This window comes from Perca flavescens, chromosome 15 (genome assembly GCF_004354835.1).
Source record: "Perca flavescens isolate YP-PL-M2 chromosome 15, PFLA_1.0, whole genome shotgun sequence".
Lineage (NCBI taxonomy): Eukaryota > Metazoa > Chordata > Actinopteri > Perciformes > Percidae > Perca > Perca flavescens.
In genome coordinates, this window is record NC_041345.1 from 11,163,675 (window position 1) to 11,182,007 (window position 18,333).

At 43.4% G+C, this 18,333-nt stretch overlaps 1 protein-coding gene across 3 annotated transcripts in view; it reads right to left on the reverse strand.

Annotated features, from left to right (window-relative positions):
• The window catches only part of tex2 (testis expressed 2), a 28,835-nt gene that overhangs the window by 800 nt on the left and 9,702 nt on the right, over positions 1-18,333 (reverse strand). The window contains exons 3-12 of one of the 3 annotated variants that reach the window (XM_028599544.1): positions 10,519-12,274; positions 7,743-7,943; positions 6,547-6,910; positions 5,543-5,826; positions 4,736-4,879; positions 4,490-4,589; positions 2,461-2,581; positions 1,831-1,947; positions 1,345-1,554; positions 460-580 (exon numbers count right to left, since the gene is read on the reverse strand). In XM_028599544.1, coding sequence (XP_028455345.1) covers positions 460-580; positions 1,345-1,554; positions 1,831-1,947; positions 2,461-2,581; positions 4,490-4,589; positions 4,736-4,879; positions 5,543-5,826; positions 6,547-6,910; positions 7,743-7,943; positions 10,519-12,249 — 3,393 coding nt within the window. In that variant the 5' untranslated portion in view covers positions 12,250-12,274. Of the gene's footprint in view, positions 1-459; positions 581-1,344; positions 1,555-1,830; positions 1,954-2,460; positions 2,582-4,489; positions 4,590-4,735; positions 4,880-5,542; positions 5,827-6,546; positions 6,911-7,742; positions 7,944-10,518; positions 12,275-18,333 lie in introns of those variants that run through there. The other 2 variants (XM_028599543.1, XM_028599545.1) reach the window with 2 other exon arrangements.

The window sequence follows — 18,333 nt, forward strand, 5'->3', positions numbered from 1 at the left end:
CTTGATGTTCAACATTTGTTAAAAGCCAGTTGTATACACTCACTCACAAAAGACAAGAGTGAGCACTGCAGCACTTTATTTTACTGGAGGCATGGTTTAGGGGGATGGTACATAATAATAACCCCCAGCGGAGTCAGGCAGGGATAAATGTATATGTGTGGTAGACCTAACAGGGACAGTAGTTTTACAGCTGTGCCTCAGGGCAGTTATCTAGAGGCAGGCGTATCATTACTTTGGGTATATGAAGGGTGGGAAAGCCACAGGCACATTGCTTTGAAGTGCATGTAGCTGGGCAGCCATACATGAATCCCAAAGACATTGTCCTTGAGTAAACTTTCAGCCTCTCAGTCAGGCAAGTTGATACACACCATAAAATATGACATAACCTACTAATTATATTAACAATGTAATTAAATTGTATTCATGACTCTGCATTTGCATCTTTTTCTCAGTGTATACCTGGAATTCCTGGTCCAATTTCTTCTCAATCCAATCTGTCACATGAACTAAAGTGACCTCCCTTTCACCCAGTTTAGGCCGTGCTTTCAGCTCCAGGTGAGGCGGACTCCGGAAACCATACCTGACAACCAAGAGGACACATTCATGTTTAAAAATGATATAATCTTATACAAGCTAAATTGTAGTCTGAGTTTTCAAGCTCCATGAAAGTAGGAATCTTTGGTTTATTCTACAAAATTGAATACATTCTCCTATTTTACAACATAAGGCAGTGCGACACAAATTAAGATCAGGATGATGCTGTAGATCACTGGTTCCCGACATTTTTGGCTTGTGACCCCTTAAGATGAGGCAGAGTCTACTTCTGACCTCTCATCATAGTTCATGGCCTCAGTGTGTGCCGAAGAGTGATTTTTCCATGTAGGATTGTTTTTGAAGGTCTTTTAGATGCCTAAAGAGGTGAAAGTATTGAGTATTCATAAAAAAAACATAATTTTGAAAACAGAAATACATGTTTTCCTTCTTATTGTTTTAATCATCCAGTGACCCCTCAGATTGTCCTCTCAATTTACAGATTGGGAACCACTGTTTATAGATGCTGAAGGTGATCATTATTATTTTTACTAAGATAATCATTATAATTAAGCTCATAAAGCACACAGTGTGTGCTTAAGGATTTAACATTCCACATCTTCAATGAAAATAGAAACATTTGTGCCCTCATTTTCTTAAATATCAAGTATATTATGTTCATTTTTCACATTTTTATTGAATGTCTGTATTTGCCCATAAGAGGGCGCCAAGTTATATTCTCAAACCAGGATTCCCATACACCCACTGACTACATCCTCAGTTAAATGTACCCCTCCCTGGAAGTCAACGTACCATATTCTGTCCGTGGGGGGAGGTGGGATGTTGACAGCCAGTGTCCCACGGAACTCTTGCACCTCCACAGTGAGCAGCAGAGGTGTGTTGGACACCTCCTCCATCTTCTTCTTAATGAACTCCGTCTCTGTGGCTTTCTGAAAGTACTTTGACTTGGCTATCTTGTCCACAAAGCGCATGATCTTGCTGGGCCTGTGGCCTCCCACGTAGCTACGTGAGCAGTGGATGGAAACGGAGGAGGAAGGGAGGCAAGGAGTGAGTCAGGTTCATTATTTATTCTGAACAGCATCTCTTGCTACTCAGCACCCACGATGGAGGGAGTGACCGGGTGCTACATTAAATCAGCAGCAAACTTTCAGAACATTTGGGACTGAGTGGGTGGGCAGACTGAAAGGCCAGAACAGTCTGCTTCAACACATCAGTGTGAATCTGTTTCTGCCCATTTTCAATTCAAGCATGTGATGATGTAAAGAGACATGCGCTCACCCCTCGGCTCCAGGAAGAATGGCTTTGTCACTGAGGAGTTCAGGGGGGTCCTCCTCATCCGATGAGCCGGCACTAGACGACTCCTCATCGCTGTCTGCCAGACAGTATGTCCGTGGCCTGGGCCTGTCACACACACATAAACACACTCATTGTTGCAAAGTCATGCTTTAATGGTTAACAGTTAAAGCCAATTCCCATTAAATGCATCCCCACTGGTGATGAAATCACAGGGAATTAATCGCCAATGATTCAGTTAAGAAAAGAAACTATAACCCAGAACAAAATGTGTTGTTTCAGTGACAGGCGTCTATGGGCATCTATTCCCAAACTCACCAGCCATTGGACAAATCCACAGTGGTAAGCGTCCAGAGAGAGGATTTGTATATTAAGAGAAGGGAGCAAGAGGAAATTGTGAAAAACAGATGTGAACTAATGGTTCTAAATGAAAATCTACTCAATTAGCATTCAGCTCAGAGCTGTTTGTTTAGCAAAAAAAAAAGAAGAGGCTAATCCTTCAAACAAGCTATTTTGGCCTAGTCACTGAGAATGTGTTATAAGAATGACAAACACAAACAATCACTCGCAAAACTCAGACTAAGCTTCATTACTGAATGTGATTGAAATCCTCACCACTCTTTTCCGTGCTCCCCGAGCCCCTCCCCCTCCTTCCCCAGACGGGCCAGGTTCATCTTGGTCTCTAGTGTCATGAGGAAGGAGCCCGTGTAGGAAACCTCTAGATCAAACCACAGACCTGGACAGATAGTGAGGGAAACCATGCATACATATTACGTTTCAAAATTATAACCATGCTACTTTTCATCCCCAACAATACCAACTCAGAATGCTATTTCTGTGAGTAATATGTATGTAATCTGCATGGCAAGGTCCCCTGCAAAGCTGTCAGGAGGAACTCCTATCTAGCAAACACTGAAAAGGTCAGCTCTGGGGAAGAGGTGCCTCCTTATTGGCTTATCAGGCTACTTCCTGTTTACACTTCTGCAGAGGCGACGGGAGGACGATCCCCCTGCTGTTTGCTCAATTAACCGTAACGTTGTTTATAACTGATAAGTGATCTTTATTAATCCTCTGCTTCGCTCCTTCCGACTCTTCATTCTAGTCTCCATAATGCTCATTGGTTTGTATGTGTGTGGCAGCAGTGTCAAAGAGAAACTAAATGACAGCATTAAGTCAGAAAATGTCGGACAGTGTCTCGTTGCCTCTGTCTAGAACGAGACACAGAGGAGGGAGAGACGGTCTGGAGTGCCTAATAAATGTCAACATACTGTAGCTAAACCACTTCTACATCGAATTGGGAAATATATCACTACAGTATAACAGCAATATTATATGAGACAAGTCTTACAGAGCCATATCAGCCAACCCTATATTATGTCCAATCCTTGATAGTCTTGTAGAATTGATAAACATATGATCACATTATTAATGTCTGGGTACTGAATAAAACATTTTACTTAATTATATAAGTAATGCCGAGCTTATCATAAGCTTTTGTGCATTTAGTAGTTCTTGGGAGCACAGTACAAATATTGTAAATCAAATCATGCCATCCCAACATTAAGGAGTCAGGAGGCACTCAGTCACTCTCCTTCTTATCATCATCACAGGAGAAAAGAAATATTAATATAGTATGAAATTAGGAATGTTATTATCGAAGCAAATGCATCCTGTTGTGTTCTGTTCATGCAGGTTTACAGCGCTTCTAGATATGCCAGCCCCCTCCCCCCATGTGCTGGGATCAACTGATTATGCTTTGTGAGTATATTTCTGTGGGTGTATAGGTTGAGACAGACCACATTAATGAACATCACAGACTCAGCCGTGGGAATGTGGCTGACAGGAGAATGACTCATGACTGGCTGCTTCATCTGAATAGCAAAATGTATCTTCAGACATTAGACTAAACCATCTTTGAATACACCTTGAATATTTCAAAAATTAGGACAGAAGAATACAAATATGGTAGCCTACACATTACATCCATATTAATTAAGGGAAAAATAGCAAGCTTTATGTTAAAAAATGTCTTCCTTTACTCTTTGCTTAAAAGCACCACTAATGATCAAAACACTGCTCCCACAACCTGTTCATTTTCTTCCCCTTTGTAAGCTTCTCATTTCTCATCCCCCCCTCTCAAACCAGGCCACCTCGGTAGGAATTAATATGTCATACATCTCTGTATTGTCTCTGTGTGTCCAACCTATCCCTTTGCTGGGGCTCAAGGCAGGCAGCGGGCAGGGTGAGTCAGTGTCTCAGTAATGGATGAGGATGACCCAAAACGTGAAGTTTAATTACTGTGGCTTAATAGAGCGAGGCATGCAGAGGGGCTGGACTCCAGAACAGAGAGGGTTGGAGTGTAAGGGAAAATGTCTTAATCCAGAGAGAAGAGCAAAGTTTAGGGAAGATGGAGGAATGGGACGAGAGGGAGATGGATAGATTAAGGGGAAAAGAAAAGGGAAGCATGTCTCACTATTCTGTCAGACAGGTAAGAGGGAGAACTGATAAACAGCCTGGGTTATGATGAAGGATGGAGGATAGCAGAGGAAGGGGAAGAAGATTGATGGCAGGTCTAAAATCTGTTTTGTAGCAGGCCTCCACCATGTGGAAAACATGACATACCTAGTGTAGCTTCTCTTCCTACCTTGGTGGTCCACAGAGGGTTTGGAGGCATGAAGGATCTTGGGAATGGAAAAGCCCATGTCTAGCTCTGTCAAAGTCAGCTCATTCATAACATATGGCAGCTGAAACACAGAAGACATTTAGACACAAAATACAGCCATCAGACACACAAAACTGTCTCTTGAACCTATCACATTGTGGATACATTTTTCTGATGTGTTAGTTATACTGCAGATGTATGTTTGTACGAGCTAGCACCAGTACCCACCCTGATCTTACTGAGCTTCATCTGGATCTTTTTGGAGACTACATTGGCCCAGTATTTCTCTCCCAGGAAGTCCCAGAACATCCTTCCCACAAAAGCGTTGACCCAGGCCTCAGGCTCCACCGTCTCCTCTGAACTCCTGCGTATCTGAAGGACACATCATTTTATTTCAAGGCTCCATCTACTTTCATGGCCAGATTAGCCTGTTGGTGGGCCACATGGCATATCACAATATAAACTCAAATAATTAAGGTCTGAAAACTAGACTAAGGGCCACTTTACATGAAATGGCCACACAATTAAAGATACTCTGTGGAGTTTTTTTTCAAACAAACAAAAGTAAAAAAAATATCTGGATAACTTACCTGGATACAAAAAAAATACATGTTAATGCAAAGTATAAATGCAATCCATTACAGCGTAAACCTATTCTTAAAAAAATAGAGATAACAAAAATTCGATATCATTATCCAGATAATGTATGTGTTAAAACAATTTATATTCCTTACTTGCCCTTTGTTGACGTATTGCCAAGTTTATTTTGCACGTTACAAAAATCAACCATCAAATACAAACAAAACAGGGGCCCAGTTTTAGAAAAAGATTGCTCCATAGCGCTACTAGTGGTCAAAAACTTCACAGGGTACTTTTAAGTAAAAAAGCAGGGACTGACTTAGTTGATATTATTTCACCAACACATCTACAATTATTAATAACTACAAATTACCTATGACCAAGTGACATGACCAGGTGATGCCCACTTTGCCTGGTTAGTCTTTTCAGTCTCTCATGTATCCCCCAGTCTCCTACCTTTTTGGTAGTTGTGGGGCTGCTCTCTGGGCTGGGCCCAGGGCTGTCGGTGGCAGTTGGGCTTTTCTCTGGGGCGTGGGGGTTGACATATTTGGCCATGTAGACATTATAGTCCAACAGCATCTTCTGCTTCATCCCTCCACTATAGCCACAGGAGGGAGCAGAGGAGGTCTCTCTGTTGCGAGACTGAGGCAGCTCCTCCAGGCTACCTCGGCTGCTGCTCCTGCTGTCAGCCTCCAGACCTCCACCAGATTGGATGCTGCTACTGCGGGAGGGCAAGAAGGCTAAAGGGGGAGGGCGGGGGGGGGGGGGGTTAATGTGATACAATTATGCATCAACAACACTTCCAGTGATTCAAATCAATGCATCATATTTTACATACATAATGCATGGTCAAGGCCTTGGATAGTGAGCATCTATTATTTTATTAATTTCTCACAACATACTGCAATACTCTGAATCAGCATGCTTTACACCAGATGACACACTGCATCCTCTCTCTGACTCATATTAGCACTGGAACAGTCATTTTCAACACAACTGCTATGTACAGTATATCCACAAAAAAGGGCTTGGTATTTAAATCATCTTCCCAGTAATCCTGTTCACCCTGCACTGCCTTTATCTCTAGACCTGCACAGTGCTAATGTTTTCCTTTGAATTGGGCCTTATCCTTGCAGGCTTATATCCCACAGTGGAGACCAATGCTATAATATGCTGCTTCTCTGTGCATGTAATCCTGCTGACCCATTCACACTCATCTGTTCGCTCAATTGAGGGGATCGGCAGTCCCTAAACTGGGGGTTTATGCACAGATCTGATGGCTGTGTAGTTACATCTTCAAGACAATGGCTATTCTGACTGCGGAAGGTGATGTGTGTGTCTGTGCAAATATAGGATGTGTATGGAAAGGGTGCGAGAGACAGATAAACCCATATACTGTACATGAATGGCTGTTTGCATTTTGGTGTGTGATACTGTACACAGCTCAGTCTTAAACTCACCACTCTTGCAGATGCCAGGCAGACTACCACCTCTTCCCTCTGACTTTATTCGGGATGCCAGCAGAAATCTCCGGTACCACTCTTCCTTCTCCCGCCCCGTCCTCCCAAACAGGTAGATAGTCAGATCCCCCCCTCCAGAGGTTGGTCTTTTGGGTTCCTCTGCTGACCCTGATACCTCAACTTTCTCGTATTTGTCAGTTTGTTCCAGCTTCTCACCCAGCCCTGTTAGTTTCTCCTCCCCAGCTTCGGGCTTCTCTACCTGGGCCTTGGACATGAAGTTCTCCTGCTTGGCCAGCTCAATGCAAATGGGGTACTTCTTGTTCCAAACTCTCTTCCTAGCCAGGCTTTGGGGCAGCAGGTAGATCTATGGGGGGCATATAGACAGAGTTCATATAATCAAAGCATGAAGATGACAATGTTAGAGTGTTGTTGTTGTTGTTTTTGGGGCAGTAGGTTGTCCACATTGAAATAATGAAAAATAAGGCCAAACTAAAATTGGCAGCAACTGGGGTAATGTTTTTGGAAATATAAACCAAAGGAAAGAATGCAGGCAGGAATACAAGTGCAAACGACTCATGTAGTTTGTAATTATGTTTATCTAACGCAAAGCTCAATTTGTCTTTGACCAGCAACGTAGGAATATATCCCTTGTATGGTTAATGTCTGTCTAAGTCTGTTGTTGCAGGTAACATTTAAGACGGACTAAATACGCACAATAATGATGGTGAAATTATACTTTAGGGAGCCTTTCAGTTCCAGAGAGAAGCTGCATGATGACGACATCCATAATGACCCCTTTGCTTCATGAATTGAGAAATGTCTTCTTACCGTCCTCGCTTTAGATATACAAAACAAACGAGTCAGCACAATACGCAAAGTTGTGTGTACAGGGTCAGTGACTGTGATAGTCACTCCATGTTTACACACGCTATGTGATTCTGACAATGAGTAGCCTTGTCACGGAACTTGACCTATTAGCAAGCATGCACTCAGGCAGAGTCAAATATGAAGGGATGTGTGCTTGATGTCACCATCTGTAAAACTCATCGTCAAAAGCACAAATACACTGAGGAGCCAGCGGAGACACACATGCACTTAACACATTCATATTTTTCCTTCTCTCACATAAGCACACAGTCTGAAATTTCAGCATCTCTCTTGCATTTCTCATTACCCACACACAACCACCACCACACCTTGCTATCCGTCAGGTCATAGATCTTCTGGCTGATGTAGGTGACATCCGGTTTAGGCTCGTTGTGTGTGGCACGACGGGAGATGTTCCGGTTAGGCTTGGACAGACGCAGGACAGAGCCCTCTAGACGGACGTAAACAGAGTGGGTCAGGGTGGCGTGGTACATCTCTGGGTCGTAGCTGTGGATCTCATTCATCCAGCCCTAAGAGATTGAGGGTGGGGGAGAGGGGAAGAGTTTTAATTGACACAGTCTCTAATTATATTCTCACCAACACCAAGGAGTTTGGAGTTTCGGTGTTCACACTGTACAAATATGCCAAACGTTTATTGTGCATATATACTGACAGAACACAGCATCATCTAACCTGTCTATGAGGATTCTGTCATTCAGGTTAAAAGGATATCTCAAAAAATAAGTTTTGCCTCTCATTCGAGAAGCTTCACTAGTTAATGTGGCGCTCCCCACTAGTGAATAGAGTGCCAATGATAATGTATGTTTGTGGTTGACAGTGTTGGGAGTAACGGCGTTTAAGTATAACGGCGTTACTAACGGCGTTATTTTTTCAGTAACGGAATAATCTAATTAATTACTTTTCCCATCGTTGCAACGCCGTTATCGTTACTGAGAATGTAAAGTGACGCGTTACTTGATTGAATGAAGCGCGAGGTGTCAGGCATTGGCTACAAACCAGCTGCCTGGAGAGAGCAGGGGGGGGGATGATGACACCGTTGCAAATGCGATGATGATTGGCTGGGTGGGCGGATGCCCTGCTTACGTTGTCTCACTGCACGCTTTGACTACCACTAAACACAAGACAGCAACAATAGCGTCGAGCCAGGGAAATTCGAAGGTAGGCCCTAGCGTTCTTGAACTGGAAGTACCGGCACTACTTCTCGCTCATTGAAATTAAAGGCAAAAATGTTTATGTAACATGCATGCTATGCCCAGGATATATAAACAATACAAACATCTTTGATGTTAAAGATGTTATAGAATGTAATAGTGTTATAGAACATAAAAAATAACGTCACAGTTACTTTGCTGAGTAACTAATTACTTTTACAATGTTACTTTTTGGGAGAAGTAATTTGTAACTGTAACTTATTACTTTTTTAAAGTAAGATGACCAACACTGGTGGTTGATACCAATAATGACTACCTCAGAGTTTTAAAAAGTCTGATGATATATCGCCCAGTATTAATATTAATAACAACACATTTAAATAACATTTATTTAGTTGTTTTTTTTAAATCGCAAACATATCTTTGGCATTCTCTGTAATGCAATTAGTTACTTATTGGCCAAAATGGATGCCGATAACCGATATATCCGTGATTACCTAATATCACAATTGCATTGTGTGGCTCTACTCTTAAAACATGAAAAATGTGTAGGTATACAACAATTTTGTGTGCCAACTGTTGTCATCAATAAACATCACTCTTTGCAGCATTTTTCTAGAATCACAATTAAATCACATACCAGTATATTTCAAAACAAAATTCTCACTCAGGAGGTGCGGTGCCACAAAGTTCATACAACACAACAAAAGATAAAGTTGAGCATCTGAAACACTGACTCTTTGTTGATCCTCGGAGGAAGAGAACGATGAAGAGAAAGTGTGCCCCCACTGCTGTTGCCCTGCACTTGTGTGCTCTGGGGTCTATCATTCAAATGTGTGTATAATGTACTGCACAACTGCTGCGCTCTTCTTTTGGAACAGCTGTGTCCTCTAGCCATAAGGCTCTCCTGTGCAACAGCTTGGTACCCACTAAGGTACACACACACACACACACACACACACACACACACACACACACACACACACACACACACACACACACACACACACACACACACACACACACACACACACACACACACACACACACACACACACACACACACACACACACACACACACACACACACACACACACACACACACACCCTCAAACTACTAAACATTTCAATTCTAGCAGAGTTTCTACAGCACTGACTAAGGTTAACTGAGAACAGGGGGCAACTGTGGTGGCCACTCTCATTCGAATGTTTGGTACAAAGCAAAACTGTAGCCATCACTGGAGAAAAGAGTAATGAAACCCAATATCTTGCTGCTGGGCCCCATGAGGCTGGATCAAGTTTAATTCTCATCCAACCTCCCGCTTTATCAGTCCCAAAGGAGGCTCTGTGAGCAAAGCCAATTCAATTGAAACAACAGGGGAAAGTTCAGTCCTTGGCTCCTGCGAAAGCGAAGAGCATGTAGTCTAAAAGATACAAAATAAAAGTTCTTTGTGTGGGGCCATTATTGTAGCAAATAAATGTAGCAAATGTGTGTGGAGAGTTCTGCAAATGTGTCTTCAGAATCTGCGCGTGCGTAATCAGAATCTCCAAAGCTGTATTCAGATTTGCAAGTGCAGTGTTGTAGGTGATCTGTGTGGCTCCTAAGCTGCATGTGTAAAACCTGTAAGGCTAAATCTAATAAAGGTTATCTTGGCTATATAAAACAAGGTGTTTTTTTGCGAGTGTGCAAATGTTTTACTGTGCAAAGCATGCAGCCTAAATATGCAAAGGATAATGTTGAAGCAGAGCACTACCATTAAGGTCTTGCTCTGCTTCAAGGTCCTTGCCCTTGAAGCAGAGCAAGACCTTAATGGTATTCCTAGAGCCAGTGAAGCAAGGACACCTTTGAGAAGAAGCTCCAAACAAGTTGACATTTTGAAGTCATATAGCAACAGGTCCAAACTTGGCCATCCATGCCATGCTTTGTCTCACCTTGACGGTTCCAGGTTCTTTGATATCCAGCTGGGCCACATTCCAGTGCTCTATCCTTCGCCTCCCTCTTCTCGTCCCTGATGAGGAGCGTCCAGGAGAAGACAGCCAGAGGACCAGCAAGGCCAACATGAACCCAGCTACTATCCCATGCACCACCGCACATACATAAGGTGGCACTGGAAGGACTATGTACCAGTAAACCAACTGTGTCAGGAAGATGAGGCCAGTCACAGGCACAGTCTCAAACTCCTCCTCCTCCTCTTTCTCCTCCTCCTCTGTGTCAAGTTCACTACACAACCCAGTGCTACCAGTATGGGGCTGCCGGGACCCCGGGCGATCCCCATCTGGCGTTTCTGTATCGGTACATATCTCAAAGTCTTCACTGTACAGTTCACAAAAGTCCTCGTCTTCCTGTCGAGCAACCAGGGCAGACATAGAGCAGCGGCCCAGAGTAAGAGAAGGAGACTTGGGGAAAGTGGACGAGGAGGCCTGGGTGAGGGCTGGGGCTGGTGCCAGTGATGGGAAGGAGAAAAAAACAGAGTCAGGGCCCTTGCCCGCGGGGGTTTCTTCCTCTTCTGCCCCTTCCTCCTCCTTGATGCTATAGTTGTTGTTACCTTCTGTGTGTCCGTTTACCGCTGTCACTCCGCTGAGCTCTGACGCACTGGAGGACAGCGATTTGGCACGATGAGTGGCACTCCCAACAGCTCCCACGCCAGACTCATCCCCCATGATCTTACTAAAAAGCTGCAGAGGGTCTGACATCACCTCTGACAGCCGTCGCTTAGTATCCTCTATCCTGGCCTCCACCTCTTGGACCTTGAAGAAAGACCTACCATCTGGGGACCTGATCGGGGAAGAAGGGGCTGTTTTGGAGTCTCCACCTGCTTTCTTGACAATGACAGGGCTGGAGCACAATCGAGGCTGGGAGAACTGTTTGAAGAGTTGCATGTTGCGAGGTGGAGGCCGCTGGGATGTCTGCACTTGCTGTTGCTGATGATAGTAATGAAGGGGCCCTTCCTGATGTTCGGCTTTCGAAGTGTCCGTGGAAAGAGACTTCACAAAAGATTTCATTAAGTGACGGTGCCGTGCGTGCGATGGCGCGACAGTGGTGGGCGCAGGAGTGGTTTCGCGAGACTCAACGTCATTGGACAAGGACCTGACCAGGCTGAGGAAAGGCTTGGAGGAGGACAGCGCTGCAGACTTGCAAGGGGAGGAGGAGCTAGAGCTCGTGGATGAGGGATTGGCTGAGGGTCGGTCAGAGGGCCAGGAGGAGCTGGCAGGAGGGGTGGAGCTCAGGTGGGGGTGCGTGGGAGTGGGGATAATAGTCACGGCTGGAGAGGGTGTGTGTGGATGAAGGTCTGAAGGCTGCACATACAGGGTGGTGGATGAAACGGGGAGCACAGCAGCTCCAGAGGACGTCTCCACACCGGCAAATTCAAACAGCACCTCCTCTTTTGCCTCCAAGCCTGTGGCGACAGACTGGTCGTCAGCCCCTGAAGCTTCTAGACCTGCACCATCAAGCTCGGATTTAGCCCCAGCAGATCCAAGAGGTAGGCCGTAGAGCTCCTCTTCCTCGTCGTCTTCCTCCTTCCCCAGAGCAGAGAAGTGGATGGTGATGATGTCACGAGAGATGGAGCGCTGCACCTGCAGCTTGGGTCCAGGGGTGTGACGGGAGGGAGTAGTGTCAGCATGCTGGCCACTTCCCCTGCTGCTGCTGCCCTGGTTGCTCATCACCACCCTGCACAGGGCTCACAGCCTGGGAGAGACAGAGACAGAAGCAGTACACTGTTAATAACCACAGAAAAATCGGTGCATGGAAGAAATAGCAAATCAGCAATTTGATTAAATCATTTCAGAAACCCCCCACTGCTCTACACACTTTCAATACAGACACACACACAGTACAAAGGACTGAAGAGCACAGCCCCGCAGCTCTCTATTCATCCTAATGCGAGTAGACTGGACAGGTATGTCCATGCTCCCCGATCCATTAGCCCTCATTATGCAGGGCTTAGCTGACAGACTGAGTCGCTCTCAGGCCTAGCCTTTCTCTGTCTCACCAGCATCCTACTCACTCACTAGCCCCCGCTATGGCATCATGATTAATGGGTTACTACAGAACACATGAGCCTTGAGGAGAGGGGCCATCAGCATATCAGTTGTATTCAACTCCACCCTCCATGGGAGGCAGACTGCAGCTGACTAAATGCTGTGAGAAGGAGAAAACACAGGAAGGATGCTACTCTGGCTAGTGGATGGAAAATCATCATTATAGATGGAAATTATTATTTGGAAACATTATTTTTTGGGGCATTTTTAGGCCTTTATTTTCACAGGACAGATGAAGACATGAAAGGGAGGGAATGACATCCACCAAAGGGGCCACAGGTCGGAGTTAAACCTGCGGCCGCTGCGTCGAGGAGTAAACCTCTATATATGCGCGCCTGCTCTACCAACTGAGCTAACCCGGCCACACATTTGGAAGCTTTTTGATTATTTTAACTTGAAACTGCATTAAGTTGATCATTTTGTTGGCAGTGCAAAAAGCTGAAAACAACGACAATGGAATATTGTGACACCTTATAAAGTTGATATGGCTAACATATTAGAAATGTTTTCACATCCAACAGATACAGATCAATGTTAACATTTATTTGGACTTTGAACTTTGTTGCCTTTTGATGAAGTGAATGTACAGTTGTGTTCAGAATAATAGCAGTCCAACATCACTAACCTCATAAATCTAATTTTTTGGTAGAAGTGATATTTCTACATGGCAAACAATTTACTAGTAAGTGTTGTATAGTCATAGAAAACCAACAGACTCAACAGTCATGACATGCATGCTGCTCATTCTGTGTAATTGAATCTGGAACTGAAAGGGGCATGTTCAAAATAATAGCGGTGTTGTGTTCACTTAGTGAGGTGATTGATTCTGTGAAGACACAGGCGTCAATTATGGCCCATATTTAAGGAAGGAAGGAAGCAAATGTTGTGCATGCTGGTTATAGTGCATTTCACACTGAAATACTCAGCAAAATGGGTCGTTGCTCTGAGGAACAGCGGACTTTGATTAAAAAGTTGATTGGAGAGGGGAAAACATATAAAGAAGTGCAAAAAAATATAGGCTGCTCAGCCAAAATGATTTCAAATGCCTTGAAATGGCATACAAAAGCCTGAACGACGTGGGAAAAAACGGTCAAATACCATTCAAATGGATCGAAGAATAGCCAAAATGGCAAAGGCTCAACCAATGATCAGCTCCAGGAAAATCAAAGAAGACTTAAAGTTACCTGTGAGTACTGTTACGATCAGAAGAAGGCTATGTGAAGCAAAGCTATCAGCTAGAAGCCCCCGCAAAGTCCCATTGCTGAAAAAAAGACACATTGACTGGCCAAAGGAGAATTCTGTGGACTGACGAGAGCAAAATTTTTCTTTTTGGGTCTAGGGGCAGCAGACAGTTTGTCTGACGACCCCCATGCACTGAATTCAAGTCACAGTACTGTGAAGACAGTAAAGCATGGTGGTGCAAAAATCATGTTATGGGGATGTTTCTCATACTGTGGTGTTTGGTCCATTTATCGCATACCAGGGATCATGGATCAGTTTCAATAAATTAAAATACTTGAAGAGGTCATGTTGCCTTATGCTGAAGAGGAAATGCCTTTGAAATGGGTCTTTCAACAAGACAATGACCTAAAACACACCAGTAAGTGAGCAAAGTCTTGGTTCCAAATGAACAAGATTGATGTTATGGAGTGGCCAGCCCAATCCCCAGACCTCAATCCCATATGTGACATAAAAAAAATGCTGTTTCTGAGGCAAAACCCAGTAATGCAGAGGAATTGTGGACATTCCAGTGCAATCGTCCTGGACTGGAATACCTGTTCACAGGTGCCAGAAGTTGGTCAACTCCATGCAACACAGATGTGAAGCAGTTCTCAGAAATAATGGTTATGCAACTAAATATTAGTGCAGTGATTCAAAGTAAAGCAAACCCTTGAGACATTTTTCAATTAATACAGTAAATGTTTGAGTAAACTGAATTGGATGATCATTGCATAATCATTTAACCTATTGTTCAACCCATTGTTCATATACAAATAAATAGTGCCGCTTTAAACAGATGTGGTAAAAAAAATAAAAAGGTTGGGACCTTGTGTGTACATTCATTTAAAATTCTTATTTAGTCTTTTTACTTTTACTTATTTTAATTCTTAGCTCAAATATTGTTCTGATACTTCTCATTCCATTTGTTGTGTCTGCCATTTAGTCCTTATATTTAATCTTTTACTAGGCTATAACTGTCATGTATTGCATTATTTCTGCTTTATGGGATCGTAAAAAAACATAAACATATACATAAATATAACAAACCCTCCTTCCCTTGCCCACGCATAACAACATGCACGACATGATCACACAACAAAGCAGTTGTTATAGGCTCTAGTGATCACAGGAACAAGGCGTCTATTGTACAGTCTCAACACAGCGGAACCAAAGTCATTCATCATGCGGTGATTTCACTAAATGGGGCCTCAAGTTGTTATTGAGTTATTGGGCCTGTTTATTCTTCCACGTCACAAAGAGTCCATCGTCAATGGTTAGCATTATCAAACAGGCAGGGCACAACAAGCACACACACACAGAAAGACACAGAAACATGCCGTTTGCACACACACACAGTCACTCGGCTGGTTGACAGAAATGTCCTGTAATGGAAGGAGAAGGGACGGGGGGAAACAACAGAGCAGTTAGCTTGTGTGATTGTCTGCATTTCTGAGAATACCTTGACGCCCCTTGGGGGCTCTCCAGTTGGCACTGCATCTTCAGAGATTGTAATTGCTGGGATGGAATAACAGAGAGTTTGACTTTCCCAACCAGCCTTTCACTTGGCTGTGCTACAATGGGTTTATTTTGTGTGTTGCTTCTGCCATAGCTGTGCTAGGGGCACAGCAGATTGAATAAACACAAGAAAAGGGAGAGGCAGAAAAGAGAGCAACAAAAAAAAAGGAAGATGAAGAGCCACGGGGGATCTGTGGAGGCTGCAGACGACCTTCCAGAGACAAGCTTTTGAAGTGGGATTCACTTGAAGACGGCAGAGATGGAGAGAGAAAATGGGGAGAATGACACAGTCGAGAGAGAGGGACGGAGAGGAGAGAGGAGGGTGGAAACAAATGAGTCGGGAGACAGAGCCATGGAGATGGAAGTGGTTGTTGTTTGTCATCAAAGCCTGAAGGACAGATTAAAAGATTGTGGAGGTCAACAGGGTGAGCAGACAAGGACGGTTCCAAGTTTTCCTGGTTTTATGAGGGCACAGCCAAAATCTACAAGTGCCTACAGTACATATTTTATGTTATTTTCAAACCTTGTACATTTCAATTTCTATGGTGCATATTTGTATTTTGACAGTTATGGCCATTTTTTTTTTCACAATTTAAACCTAAAATAACGTATGTACTGCTATGAATTTGGCTCATGCACCGCCCAAAAGATTCTCGGCTAAAGCTAAACCATAGGTGACACAACATGTATAGTGCCTTTCAGGTTAAATAAAGTGCAACCTGCACAATGTTTGCCGACACATATAGTTTTAGTTATTTCCGCTCATCAATGCACTACTGCCATTAAAAGCCCTGTGTTTGTTTTAGCCGCTTTTGGATGAGGATGAGGACGAGGATGAGGTGAGGAGAGGAGTCTGGCACTGAGCCAAGACTCATCCAATTAATCAAAGCAAGCAGTGCCACTCTGATCAGCTAAAGCCAGCACCCTGGGAGACGAGAGAGGAGGGGAGAGAGGTTAAAAGCAGCAGGGTATGAGAATGATATAAGAGGGTGAACGGAAAGGGGATGCAAGGTAAACACCTGAGACTGGAGAGAAAAGCAGAAAATGGCAAAGAAAAAGCTGTGGAGTGAACTACTTCTACGGTACATAAAAAATGTAATATTTGATATTAGAATACGATGTCCTTATCCACAATAACTAATCCCTTTCCATGTTATGTCCCACCCCAAAATCCTGCTTGAAACCGGCACCAAAGGGAAAAAACAAACATAGGAATAAGTGGTGAGGAGGCGGGAGGTACAGAGTGGGTGCTGAAAGAGAGCTGGGCATGTATTTATGGTCAACAGTTTGTGCCGCTTTCAGCATATTGAGTCTATTTTCTTTCAGCTGAATGAACCACTGAAAACCACCAATTTACTCTTTTTTTTTGAAGAGCCAAGAAGCGATTATTGTGATTTAACATCCCCAGCTGTGCTTTGAAAAGCAGCGTTCGCTACAGTTTTCTTTATTTTCTGCTTGTTTCATTCCTGCTAAACACAGCTGATATACTGGGTCTGACAGATGCTGCAGCAGAGTCCATGTTCCTACTTTTCAGTCTCTTTCTTTCCTTTTTTTTTTTTGATAGAAACTCATGGTCTCCCTCTCCTCACTGCATTTGATGGATGGGTAGATACTTCTGGACTGTCACATACACTGACAAATATCAGGACCCGAGGAGGCGTGTGGAGTCGGAGGGGTGAGGACCCACTGTCCCTATACAAGAGTCACACAACACCAGGGACCATGGGCTGGGGTACATTTCTACAGTTGGAGATTATGTTTTTTGTAAAGGTCTGAGTTAGGAACGACAAGAAGAACGTCTGCACAAGTGTAGTCAACATTTTGGAAAATAAGCTTCACTTTCTAGTGGAGAGATGGAAGACCAGCTGGATATTTGATAATGTGGGGAAAAGGGGGGCTACAAACAGCCAGAACCCAGCTACTTACCACAGAGACTGGAAACAAGGGGAAACAGCTACAAAATCTCCCTAGCAGCAGACAATCTTCTTAACCTGAAACTTCACAGCACACTCCAATGTTCCCAAATGATTTAGATTCATAGACCTTTTTACAGCAGACAATTTGACTTGTAGCAGGAAAAACATAGGTGTAACTAATAACATTAATGATTGCAATACAAAAATGCATTTATTTTAAAATTTTCAAACTTGTCTTCAGCCCCAACCAACGCTGACTAAAGTGACACTACTTAAAGTGCTCATATTATGCTCATTTTCAGGTTCATAATTGTATTTAGACATTATATCAGAATAGGTTTACATTGTTTAATTTACAAAAAAAACATATTTGTTGTACTGCACATTGCTGCAGCTCCTCTTTTCACCTTGTGTGTTGAGCTCTCTGTTTTAGCTACTGAGTGAGACATCACACTTCTGACCATCTCTGTTGGGAGTCGCACATGCTCAGTAGCTAGGTAAGGACTACTAGCCAGTCAGAAGCAGAGTATGAGGGCGTGCCATGCTAGCAGCTAGGCGAGCATTATAACATGTGTTACAAAGCACGTTCGTCACGGAAGTAAAGGCTGGGCTACAATAGAGCTGTTTGGAGCAGTTTGTGAACAGTGGACTGTTGGAGATGGTAAGTCCCTTTGGAGTAGACTTTAGTCTTTTCACTTTGTAAACCTATTACATGCACAAAAAGGAAATATAACACATTAAAGGAAAGGGAAAAAGCCAAAATGCATAATATGAGCACTTTAAGGCAATTTATCAGATTTCACATGGCTCCATCTGGCACCACAAAACAAGGCTTTATACAACTTTCCTCACGTATGCAGTCACATTCCCCAACACATGCAAACACACATTGATGTGTAAAGTCTGTAAAGTTCCCTTTTAAGACTTTTACAGTCCCCACTTTTACAAAATGGCCACGATATATCTGTAATTGTGGGAGTTATTTTAAGTCATGGATCAATACCAATGACTCAGTTACTTCAGCAGGTGCGGAGATACTTTGGCTTTAAAAACC